At 35.9% G+C, this 13269-nt stretch overlaps 1 protein-coding gene and 1 long non-coding RNA gene across 4 annotated transcripts; both read left to right on the top strand.

The window, feature by feature from the left end:
• Window positions 1-296: 296 nt before the first annotated feature.
• LOC107777187 (protease Do-like 5, chloroplastic) lies at window positions 297-6135 on the top strand. Of its 3 annotated transcripts, XR_012696779.1 has the most exons (9): window positions 297-564; window positions 2355-2498; window positions 2862-2924; window positions 3031-3120; window positions 3690-3812; window positions 4241-4328; window positions 4424-4561; window positions 4663-4737; window positions 5750-6135. XR_012696779.1 is itself a non-coding variant. In XM_016597180.2 (8 exons), the coding sequence occupies exons 1-8, from the start codon at window positions 331-333 to the stop codon at window positions 5854-5856; spliced, it is 924 nt and encodes a 307-aa protein (XP_016452666.1). In that variant the 5' UTR covers window positions 298-330; the 3' UTR covers window positions 5857-6135. The 3 variants fall into 3 exon arrangements, 1 of the variants encoding a protein (XP_016452666.1); XR_012696778.1 differs by having other exon boundaries at window positions 4424-4737; XM_016597180.2 differs by lacking the exon at window positions 4424-4561 and having other exon boundaries at window positions 298-564.
• A 4657-nt stretch (window positions 6136-10792) lies between these two features.
• On the top strand, window positions 10793-11675 carry LOC107777188 (uncharacterized). Its single transcript, XR_012696780.1, has 3 exons — window positions 10793-11037; window positions 11120-11234; window positions 11343-11675. It is a non-coding gene; the product is annotated as an uncharacterized LOC107777188 (long non-coding RNA).
• Window positions 11676-13269: the final 1594 nt, after the last annotated feature.

Genomic DNA, 13269 nt, shown 5'->3' on the forward strand with positions numbered 1-13269 from the left:
TATTACGACATATATTTTGACGTACAAGCTTTCTGATAGCTCGATCTCGGCAGTGGTCGAGATATTCATCGTTATTACGCCTTGTAGATACGGCCACGACTTAGTCGACCCCTTGCAATTCCTTTTAGCGTCAATCTACGCATGGTAAGATTTTGACCCGTACAAAAATAACTCGTATTCATATATTTTCCCTGATAAAATTATTTGTTTTTTTCAATTTTCAATTAAAAGGTCAAAATTATAATGTCTAATTACATTTTGCCACGTAGGCAAACATTATCTCGTTTGAACTCAAGAACTGTCTGAAAGTAATTATTTGTTGAAGCAGCAATGGTGGTTTTGGGAGTTGTTTCTCCACAGTATATCCTCCCTTTAGTTCCCATATGTAAAACCCAAATTCTCCCGAATTCTTCAGAAACCCAATATTTGACGAGGCGTAAAGCAGCTTTGATATTTACTTCTTCTCTGGTTTCTTCTTTCATATATACATCTCATCACTCTGCTATTGCTTTCCAAGTCGACGAATTTCAGCAAGATGAAGATAGAATTGTTCAGCTCTTTGAGGTAAATGTCCCACAAGAAATAAAAAAAACCCCAATAATTGTTTTTTTCTCAATTGTGTTTGTATATTGCTCCTTCTATCCCAATCTACGTGTCTTACTTTTAGGGTAGTCCGGTGCACTAAGCTTCCTGGACTAGGGTTTATTGTACGCAATATTTTTGTAAGAGACTATTTTTAAGGCAGTAACTTTACCGGTTATGCCAAACGTGTCATGCTTTTCTTCTTAATTTATCCCAAAAACAATATCATAATTACTTATTTAGAAACAATTTAACTTTAAACTTCCTATTTTACCTTTAATGCGATAATTTAGCCACACAAATATAAATATTTATGGTTTGTTTTAGATCACAAGTTTCAAAAGTTTTTTCTTTTTTTAAACTCCGTGCCGAATCAAATACCGTCACATAAATTGAGACGGAGTGAGTAGTAGTAATAGACTTAAGTATGACGGAAATGCAGATAAATTCAATGATGAATTGTGTTGCCAATTTGGTGCTTTTTGTGTTTTATGGGGACAGAATTCCATGGAGGAAATGGTACAAAATTTCTTGTGTTTTATACAGTATTGTTAAAAATTTAACATTGAGTTTAGCTCAACTTCATAAGCTAGTTTAGAGGAGTGTGGATAACATAACGTGGGTGCCCAACATTGAGACAAATAATAATAGAGATGAGTTGGACACTGATACGATGATCAAAGGAGGACTTTGAGGCTAACTCAAATATATATAAAAAACACTAGCTCAAGACGTAAGGATTACTCACGATCATATAAGGAGACAAACAACTCATTCCTCAATCATACATTACCAATTCCGTACGTCTTACATAAAAATCTCATGTGATATGGATCATATAACTAAAAGAACATTTGTAAGTTTGAACTAGATCTATTTTTATACAACTTTCAAGAATTCAAGAATTCAGTTACGAATACTTTTATATCCCTATATCGAGTAAATACTGCTCCCATTGTCCCAATTTATATAGTACTCTTTTATTTTCGAACCACCCAAAATTGTTTGAACTAAATCTATTTTTATACAGCTTTCAAGAATAATTAGAGGTAAAGTTAACCATTTGTTACTGTATGGAAAGTGGAATGAAAATTGGATGTCTTGAAGTAAGAACTCATTATATTCAGGCTGAACTTTGTGAGTCACGTATATTCATAAGTATAATATAATGTTGGACTTGAGTCTTAGTGGAATTGAATCTTGACAGTTTTGAGTCTTGTGACTTGTATACTTACATTGCAGCCGTTGTTAAACTTGTCAAAAGCTTGTTTGTATTTAAAAGAAATGTGTCATATGTCATTGAATAGAGGGTGTAGAAAGGAATTAACTTTGTTCAGATGAGACAATTTGCGTGTCATTTGGAAGACCTTGCTCCCATCTTAAATCACTGAATGATTCATGTAAGAGTAAATGAAACACATACTAAGTTCCTGCAATCGGGTAACTTAAAATGCTTTTCTCATGTTATCCTCCAATTTTTAGTGTCTTCAAATTGCTTAACTGAGCTAAGGTTTCTCATCTTTGCTAACTATAATACAAAGTAGAAAAGCAATAACCTTGTTAACATTTGCTGCATTTCAAGACAATTTTATGGTATTGGACATCTAAGTGAACAGATAGCTTGAAGAATAAATCATGAATAAATCGCATCCAAAATCTTTGCAACAACAATAAGACGAGAGCATCAACGTGTCATCTTTGTCTTACATGTTTAGTGATTGATGAGTTTATCGGTTCTAAATGTAGTAACAGAAATAATGATGTAAATGCAGGAAACTTCCCCTTCTGTTGTTTTCATTAAGGACCTTGAGTTGGCTAAAGGCTCCAATGGCTCTACTACGGGGCTAGCCAACGACGAGAATGCAAAAGTGGAAGGGACAGGTTCGGGCTTCATTTGGGATAAGTTTGGTCACATTGTAAGATGTTTCAACTTTAAGGATTACAAATATGCAGCAAATATCTAGAACTTTCCATGTTAATTTGATTAATTCTCCTGCTGCTTATCTCAAGAGATTTAAATGCCTCATCTCAAGAAAGTCAAATGCTTGATGTCAGACTTGTATTTAAGATTCCAATGGTTTTTACTTTCTTACGGCCACCAAAAAATTTCACGCACTTAAAATTCAGTTTCTCTCATCTAAATTTATGATCCTGCTTCAAATCTTGCTTCGGAGTTTGCTATAAATTTGTCTCAGTATTGACCAAATATAATGTACCTATGACTCCGAAATCAGATAGTTCTCTGGGAATGGGGCATGATTATTTTGAGTTTATCGCAGGTTACCAATTACCATGTCATTGCTAAATTAGCTACCGATCAAAGTGGACTGCAGCGTTGTAAGGTTTTCTGCATTCCTGGTGTTTATTCTTTTGGTCTTTCTTATCTGGATATTCAACAGGACTGCTCCATTTCAGGTCATTCTAATTTTGAAAAGTTTTCCTTTTCAGGTTTCCTTAGTAAATGCTAAAGGAGAAAGCATAGCTAAGGAAGCCAAGATTGTAGGTGTTGATCCAGCATATGATCTGGCTGTTCTCAAGGTGTTGAATCAATCTATTACTTGATATGGTTGCCAATTGCCATTGTTTTACATACTTACACGTTGAAGGGGATCCTTGGAGCAACGGTAAAGTTATCTCCGTGTGACCTATAGGTCACGGATTCGAGCCGTGGAATCAGCCATTGATGTTTGCATCAGGATAGGCTGCCTACATCACACCCCCTTGGGGTGCAACTCTTTCCCGGACCTTGCGTGATAACGCGGGATGCTTCGTGCACCGGGCTGCATTTTTATTCTCATTACTGGTCAGCTATATGACATTATTTGTATACAAGCTCTTACAGTTCCAACACCCCTCCCTCTCTAACTTCTCAACTGTTATCTCTTATTGCTTCTCTCCTTTAGCAAAAAAGCAATTTTATAGGGACAAGTGAGAACACTTCTCTTAGATTAGATCTAGTGAAAATGAAATGTTAGAAGGAGAATGCGTACTAAGCATGAAAAAAATATGTGCAAAATAAAGTTGTCAAACAACTCTCGATATCTATACAAGCTGATTGGTTGAAAAGTCCCCTCGGTGTAATTAGTTTTTCTCTTATTCAACTGCAGGTTGATGTTGAAGGTGATGAAGTAAAACCAATCTCTGTTGGTACCTCCCGTGGCTTACGTGTAGGTCAAAGTTGCTTTGCCATTGGAAATCCCTATGGATTTGAAAACACTCTGACAACTGGGGTAATACTTATCTACAGTTCAAGAATATTTCCATGCGGAGACTAATTTTTATGGTTTCATCCCCAGGGAAAAACCTATTTAGCATTTATATTTCATGCATTTCTGCTAAGCCTACTTAATATAGAACTTGTAATCTTGATTTCCTCTTAGGATGCAAAATGTTTCCATTTCTATAAAAGGTCATCTCTCTGCTTTTGCTTGTAACATCATCTGATATAAAGAAGGGAAATATTTTGTTCAACTCATAATGTTATATACTATCAACTCTCAAGAATGTCAGTTTACACCTAGCCAAAAGGGAAGCAAAATCTTGAAACTGATTTGCTCCTGTTTCTCCGTGCAAAGGGAAAGGGCAAAAAGAAGAAGATACTTAATCATGGGGGAAACGGATATTATTGTAGTTTATCTGATTATTTCAAATATTACAGGTAGTTAGTGGATTAGGCAGGGAAATACCTGCACCAAATGGAGCCGCCATTAAAGGAGCGATTCAAACAGATGCTGCTATTAATGCTGGTAACCATTTTTCCTATATAAGACATTTACTGGTTGCTAGAAAAGTTTGGTGAATAGCACTATGGTTACCTCTGCACACTGCACTGTTTGAATAGGACGTAAGACATTGTTTAGAGGGCAAAACGAGCAGAGCCAGTTAAATGGTTGTTAATCGGGTCTACTTGAGCATGAGGCCGGGACAGAATGCTGGTTTGATTTAGCGGATGAAGTTCAATTTCTAACTGCTGAAGATGGTCAAAATAGATTTACTTTTTCTTGTCTAAAACTCATTATTCATCAGGTTATGCATCTACGGGAAGCTTTAGTTTTGACCTATAGTTACTAACTTATGCAGGGAATTCAGGTGGCCCATTGATTGATTCATCTGGTCATGTAATTGGTGTAAATACTGCGACCTTCACCCGCAGAGGTAAGAAATTCACTACTTTCAAACCCTGAATAAAACCTCCCAAGTCCCTTCTCATATTGAGTGAGACTATTGACATTGAAGCCTCGCCCCCACCCCTGCCAAAAAATGTATTGGCTTTGCCCTCTACCATAAAACTGCTGAACATAGCTTTGGAGAGCACAATTACAGCAGTTTTTATTCATTGCCTTTTAAATGCTCTCATGCGTCAAGCTTTATGTGCAACTAATATTACTGCTTATTATTGGTATTAATATTTTATTATCCCAAAAGCATGACATAATTTGTACATTAGTCGAATACTCTTTCATAACAAGGTGTAAAAGGATTATTGACAAAAGAAGGCGTAAAAGATGTACATTCTAGGCATTATAAAATCTCAATACCAAAGCTTGATCAAAATCTACTAAACAGTAAAATCTCGATCAAAATTGAGCGTTTATCAAACAAAGATTAAATCCTTAAGGGATTTAATAATAGCTTGGTTTTTAACTAGATTACAAAGTCGGACTAAATTAGACCTAACAAAATATGAAGTCCCCTGATAAAGCGCAATAACAAGGTTAGAGCCTATTACTATAGAAGTCCCCCTTTTCCCTGCTAGCCTATGATGAATTATGTGGAATCCTACTTAGTACACATGTCTTGAATATTATTAGTATATTTGCTATTGAATCTTGATTACCCTAGAGGTTACATTATCTTGTGATTTTACTAAAGAACCTTTTATCATATACAGAAAAAATCGCATTATCGGAAAGAAATTATAGTTCAAACTTATTTGATACTTAGAGTTGGACAGGTGAATATGTAAAACTATAACAGATATTTTGATCATCTTATAGTCATTTCAGTTACTTGGTGTTAAACTGAACTGTTACTATTCTTGCTGCCTCGTTGGAGTTTAACGCCCTCTGCTCCTCATGAACATTTTATATATGCAGAAACTTAGTATCAGAAAAAGATGAAATCGGAGTGAATGTCTAATTGCTTTTCGTCTTCAATCATGATGCAGGCTCGGGTATGTCCTCAGGGGTTAACTTTGCCATACCAATTGACACAGTTGTACGAACAATACCTTACCTGATCGTTTATGGAACAACATACAAAGACAGATATTGAATGTCTGACATCAGAAAGTTACTTATGCCTGATCTGTGATGATCCTGACCTTACGGCAGCCTTTGTTGTGTTCCCTGGACGGTATTGAACTTGATAGAAAAGGCTTTTGTTTGGAGCTGGAAGAATAATCATGTTCTTAACTGCAGCTCCTTCTGGTGCTTAGTCAATACATGTTATTTTATTGGGAAAAGGACCAAATTTGTCCCTCTACTTTAAAAAATGTATACATTTAGCCTCTGTTATACTTTGAGACCAAAAATGCAAAGTTATTTAAGCAAACCCCTAACCCTAAAGGACGTCTGTGACCCAGCTTTGCGCTCGTTTGCCTCTTCCAGCAAAACCATTTCATTAATCTTCAATGGCATGAATAACTTACACTTTCCTAATACTATCCAGTGGCTTCTGTAGTTGTTACCTGTATATGCACTCAATGTAAAGAAGAATAAATCAAGAAAAGCACAGCTGAACAGAAAAAGACAAACAATTGTCTAGTACAGGTCTTCACCAAATCCCCATTGCAAATAACTGTGACAGACGATTATAAATTTTAGATGCATTACAAAGGAAAAGAACATTAGATGCATTTCTTTTTAAAAAATTAGAATTGCTTGATCATATGAAAAGAAAAGTATGTCTGCAAAGCCAAACAAGAAGAATGGGGTCCTCAATTAGTTGACAGTTTCACATCAGCTGGAGTAAATAATCCAATTACTCCAGGAATAAGCCAAAACTAATTTCCTCAATCGAGACCTAGAAATAGGAAATACTTATGCGAAAACTCAATTATTTCAGTTTAGATATCTACTCTCCGCTGCATGTTTTTGGCTGCCTGAACGGAGGAGTTTGCTCCCAGTAAGTTCACAATCACGGAGAAATGAATCAGTAATAGGAAATTTTGATCTCAGCGTTAACAAAAAATGGAAACATAAATCCACTTAGAGTCAACATTCGTGTTTCTAATTGTTACAGGGAACAATCATTTATAGATAGTGTAAAGTTCAAGAAAGGTAATACTTAAGCTGAGGAATCCCAGTCCGATTGCTGAATAGAAGTCTTGAAGTTGTAATTTTCCATCTCATCAACTTGTGTGTCTTTGATTTCAGCGGCTGATTTTGCAGCAGATGAGCTACACCATTGCACCTGAATCTTCTGTAAAGAAGTGCTGTAACCAAAACCCTGAGGGGATTTCCTCAAGCCGCTTACATTTTTGCAGCAACAGACACTCGAGGCATGGGAAGGCATTCCGTTCGTGCAATATTCAGAAAGTCTAGTTTCAACAACTTATGTCTCTTGAACTCCACATCATTCACATCCTACTGATCCCCTTCAAACGCTCTGAATACTAACTTTAGAACCTCAAGATTTTCCCATGCACTAATTGCAGAAATTGGCGAAATTTGGGTAGTGTCAATTTCTTAATATTTGAAGGGAAACTAAACGATGAGGCAAATGTCCATCCAGTTGTGCTCTCCATCAAACCAACTTAGAACTTAAACAGTCTGCCACACGTTTCCATCTTGCCAAGAATTCAGTAGGATAAAAAGAGGCAGCCTTTGACACTTCTCTGAAATTTGTTTTCCAACTTCCAGTAGTTCAGTAGGATATCCCTCCTCATGAAACAACTTTCTTGTTCGTTAAGAAAACGAAGATAATGAGGTTCACTGCATTGTTTAGCATACGGAGCAAACTGTAGCACACCGGGCGGCTCAACACATTTGGTGATCTAAAGCCAAATTTTACTAATAAGCCTTTAATTATAAATAAATAAAAAATTATATATGTATGTATGTCTACCTTTTGAGATGCATAGTTATTTAAATATGAATTAAACACTACTAGAAAACGACTTGATTCCGACCGGAATTTCTGACTGAAAATAGTCGTCGGAAGTTTCGTCGAATTCCGTCGGAAATTTGGGAAAAGAAATTTATTTATTTTAATTTAAAGTTACCGACCACTTCGGTCGGAATTTTTTTGTGCAAAATTCTGCGAAACAGCGTTCCGATTGAATTGGTCGGACTAAAAGTCAATTTTCTCTGTTGACCGGGTACCGACTGAATCAATCGCAAACAAGAAAAAAAATTAATTTTTAAATTTAAAATAGCGACCGAATCGGTCGCAGACGTGGCACGTCAGATCTATTTTTAACTTTCCGACTGAATCGGTCATAAATTCTTTTATTATTTCCCCCAAACCTGATTTTCTTCACATTTTTCATTCCCACCAAACCTTCTCTCCCTTCTCTAACATATTCTTCTTCCTTCCCTTTGGCGATTGTGGCGATTCCAACCGGTAAGTGTCACTCTCCATCACTCTTCTTCCATCCATCTCTCTCTTTCTTTCTCCATTTCTTTTTTTCATCTCTCTCTCATTCCAAGGTTTCTTCTTACAGGCGGCAGCTTTCGGCCGGTGACAGCGGAATATTCCGGCGGCGACAGCAACATTGAGCTAGGTTAGTAATTTTTTTCTTTTTTTAGTACCTAATTCGCTCTCCTAATTGGGTTCTTTAATTTGTGTATCCCTAAAATTGAATTCAACATTGTGGCTTAGATGTCTATTTTTTCTTTTTAGATTTAATCTAATTTGATTCTCCGTGCATCCCTAAAATTTAATCATAACCTTATTAATAATATTGTGCGTTAGTTATAAATTGGAGAGTAATACGGAAGTTTATATGATGATGATGTATCTTATTAACAATGTGCATTAATTATTGAATCTATGATTTACATTTATTATAGCATGCTTTAAAATAGTTGAAAGCTCTATATCATTTTATTTTAGTAGTTTAATGTAACTAACGAAATCTAATTTAAGTTAAATTAAGGGTCATAAGATCATGAGACTTGTGTAGTTTACACGAAACTTAGTATTTATCCAAAAATTAACTCCGAAGATTTGAACTTATTTATCAAATTAATAAGCTTAGATAGTCAAGTGATATATCTTTTAAAGTGTTTGGCATATATATATAACTTATATAATTGAAATCATCCAAGTATTACACTTAAAAATATAATAAGTGATTGGATAAATAACTTTGATAAGAACATGACTTATTAATTAGTTTGTTTGATTAGTTAGTATTGATAGGTTAATTTTTGGGAGAAGGAAGCTTGTCCTTTGTCGGAAAAAATAATAGGAGAAGAAAGAAGTATTTTTAATCACTCCGTGCCCTATATAGTTTGAATAATTCGAGAGATATTTTGGGGAGAAATCAGAGTACGACTATATTATTTATAAACAAGATTAGGTCCGAAATTGGTCAAATTTCAATCATCTTGTTTAATCCATTTTTTATTTTTACTAGTTTTTTTTATTTTACAAATATACTATATTAATTAAAGCCATGTGTGAACTTTATGGACATATAAGAAGTTATTTAATGAATTTATATTTTGAGAGACTTGTATAACATAGAATAGGGATAAATATAAGATTTTGAGTGTTAATGTTTAAAAAAATATTATGTTGGAAAATAATAAGTAAATTAAAAATGAACCTTCGAATGGGTGTAACCCATTAAATACTTTAAATAAACTAAAAATTGTAAATATCTTAAAAAATTTAAGTTTTTTTTTGTTTGTGTAGATGGCATTTACGCATCGTAGATGGATGTATAATATGAATCATCCAAATCGTGTAAGGTTAAGAGATGAATTTAAAGAAGGGGCTACTGGAGTTATTGCTAAGGCAAGGACACTTGATGATTTTCATATTGAAGGAACGATTATGTGCGCTTGTGTGAAATGCAAGTGCGTAAAGTTATTGGGAGAAGATGTTGGAACATGTCATCATTTTAAAAGGAGATTTATGAAAAATTATTATATATGAACTGCTCATAGGGAGAATCGTGATATCGTAAATGATGTTAATTTTCATAAGTGGAGAATAATATTGAAAACTTTAGATTCGATGGCATGATGAGGGATGCCTTTGAGATATTTCTGGGGGCTCAATTTGAACCAAATGATAAGGCTAAGAAGTTCTTCAAAGAGTTAGAGGAAGCTAGTTCTCCGTTGTATGAAGGCTCAATGCATTTCGAGTTGCCAGTTGTTGTTTGATTACTTCAGATTAAGTCGGATAGTTCTATTTCTCAATCGGGCATGAATTCTATCATTGGGCTTATGAATGAATTTAATTCGAGTAACATTGACCTACCCAAAGTTTTCTACACGGCAAAAAAATTGATTTTCAAGTTGGGTCTTTCATCAGAGAGGATTCATTGCTGAGAGAATGGTGGCATATTATTCTATTACGATAATGCATCTCTAGAGAACTGCAAATTTGTAACAAGCTCATTACAAGGATGCCACAAATGATAAAAACAAGAAGATCCCGGTGAAAGCGATGCACTACTTACCCCTTATACCAAAGTTAAAGAGGTTGTATGCATTAGTGAGCTCCGCTCCTCATATGAGATGGCATTATGAGCATAGAAGGCCAGATGGTGTTATATGTCCCAGATGGAGAAGCATAGAATCATTTCGATAGGGTGTTCCCGGACTTGACTAGTGAACCAAGAAACACTAGGTTGGGATTATGCGCTGATGGATTCGCTCCATTTGCCGTCTTTACTGCACCATATTCATGTTGGCTGGTGTTTGTTACACCGTATAATCTTCCACATGAGTTATGTATGACAAGTCTATATCTGTTTCTAACTTGTATTGTTTCAGGTCCACGCAATCCAAAAAAGTTGATTGATGTTTACATGCAGCCTTTGATTGATGAGTTGAAGTTATTGTGGTATCAAGGCGTGAAAACATATAATGTATCAACTAAGCAAAACTCCAGATTGCGTGCTTCTTTGATATGGACTATAAATAATTTTTCTGTTTATGGAATGATGTCAGGGTGGTCGATTGTCGGAAAGTAGTTTGTCCGACTTGTATGGAAGATACAAAGTCATTCACTTTGAAACATGGAGGTAAGAACACATGGTTTGACTACTGTCATCGCATCTTGTCAATGGATCATGAGTTTAGGAGAAATACTAGTGCATTTATAAAGAACAAAACTGATTATGAGAAGCTGCCATCCGTTTTGTCTCCAAAAGAGATTTGAAATAGAGCCAGGGATCTTCCTAAGGTAACAGTGTATCCCTTCACTAATAACATACATGGTTATGGTGTTACACACAACCGATCTAATAAGATATCGCGTGCTTCAGAGATATTTGTATGATCCCAACTCCAATACTATATTATTTTTCCTTCTTGATTTATTTTATTTATATAACGTGTATTATTTTTTATTTCAGGACAAGTATCATATTGATCTTGATGCATGGTGACAAACTCCCCCTGAAGGAATTCAGCCGGCCCCGGAGGATATGACTGCAATTTGGACACAAGCGACAGGTGGCATGAATAAAGGTATAGATATTATGTAATTATATATTTTGATATTAGTTTGAAAGTTGCGTGTTTGTTTTCTTACTCCTTTTACTTTTTTTTCTTTATTTCTCGTGAAAATAAATAAAGTTCGAGTCTATGGGATTGGAGTACAATCCCCAAGAAGAAGTGGAAGTTATGCGTCATAGAATGGATCAAATGTCGCAAGAATGGGACGCAACTCAGGCTCTGATCCAAAAATTATTTAAAAAGAAAAGCAAGAAAAGCAGTCAAGCTGCAATGGAGTCTGAGTCTGAGGAGGACACTAAGTCTGACTAGGATTAGCTATTTGAATGTTTTAGAGTTGAAGTTAGAGACATGTTTAATTTATGAATTTGAGTTAGTATTTTGATAATTGGTTGATCAAAATTACTGTTGTTTGATTAGTTGGTTGGATTGTTATAAATATTACTGTTCGTTTTATAGTAAATTGTCACGATCCCAAACCGGATCCGGTCGTGATGGCGCCTATCGTGAAGATAAAGTCAGCCGACACAATTCCCAAATTCCGTTTTCACAGTTTAATAAGTCCATTTAAGTCATTTATAAGGATAAATCTCCAATAAGTACAGATTTAGCGAAATAAAATAAGTGCGGAAGTAAATACAACCCGACATCAGGGTGTCACTAGTCATACCAAGGCCTGAATACAACAAGAGTCTAAAAATGTACTAAATACAGTGATGAAAATGAGAGGAAGGAAACAATGTTGTGAACGTCGTGCAGCCACCTTGCTAACTCTGATGACTCCGCGTCTGAGCAATCAACACCAGCTACCGAGTTCGAAATACCTGAATCTGCACACGAGGTGTAGGGAGTAATGTGAGTACTCCAACCTAGTAAGTAATAAAAGTAAATAAAGACTGAGCAGTAGGAAATAATGAATCCACATTTATGATAAACTCAATAAGCACAACAGGTTTTCAAATCGAAATACGAGTCAATCGTCTCATTTAAAAATCCATCTTTTGGTAAGAATCATTTGAAAATGCTTTCCAGCAGTATTATTTAAAACGTTTGTTCAACATTTTCAATAGAGGCTTGGTCTAAAAATGAGTGAAAGGAGTAATTAAATCAACATGTTCAATAGAAACTCGCTTTAAAGAGGAGTGAAAACAGTAAGTTCATAAACTAGCCTCTCAGGCAAAGCATCACTCATGTACATGTATATATGTATAGCCCCTCGGACAAGCCTCTCAGTCACTCAGGACTCAACTCTTACCAATCAGCGCTCACACTCGATAGGTACCATATAGTAACCATTGCGGCATGCAGCCCGATCCATATATATAGTCGACTGCGCTCACTGGAGGTGTGCAGACTCCAGAGGGGCTCCTACAGCCCAAGCGCTATATTGCTACGGCGTGCAGCCCGATCCAACATATCACTACGGCATGCAGCCCGATCCATATATATATAATCCTCAAAACCAAGCCCTCAGCCTCTCTCAGTCATTAACCTCACAATCTGACTCTCGGTCTATCTCAGTAATTAACCTCACAATCAGACCCTCGGTCTATCTCAGTCATCAACCTCAAGATCACTCGGACCATCAGTAAAACAGGGAACCCCGCCCAAACAATTTTCACATTTTTTAAGAAATAAAGTGATAAAATCAGATTTAAAAAATAAACAAGTAAAACATGACTGAGGATATGCTTTCAAAACAAATAGAGTGAGGAAAAATAGTGAAAGTGCCCCTAAGGGTCTCAGCAGGTCGGCACAAGGCCCCAAGCATGGCATACAGCCCAAAAATATAATATCAATCTCTAGAACATGGAATATCATAAGATTTCAAATCAAATACGCGACTTAACAGTCATACGGGACGGACCAAGTCAGTCCCCAACGGTGCACAACTCCACACTCGGCATCTAGCAAGTGCGTCACCTCAAAGTAACACAACGATGTGTAATCTGGGGTTTCAAACCCTCCGGATAGTATTTACAATCATTACTTACCTCGATTCGGTCCAAACTCTAGCCCGCGATGCCCTTGCCCTCACGAATCGACCTCC

Source organism: Nicotiana tabacum, chromosome 11 (assembly GCF_000715075.1).
Source record: "Nicotiana tabacum cultivar K326 chromosome 11, ASM71507v2, whole genome shotgun sequence".
Classification (NCBI taxonomy): Eukaryota; Viridiplantae; Streptophyta; class Magnoliopsida; order Solanales; family Solanaceae; genus Nicotiana; species Nicotiana tabacum.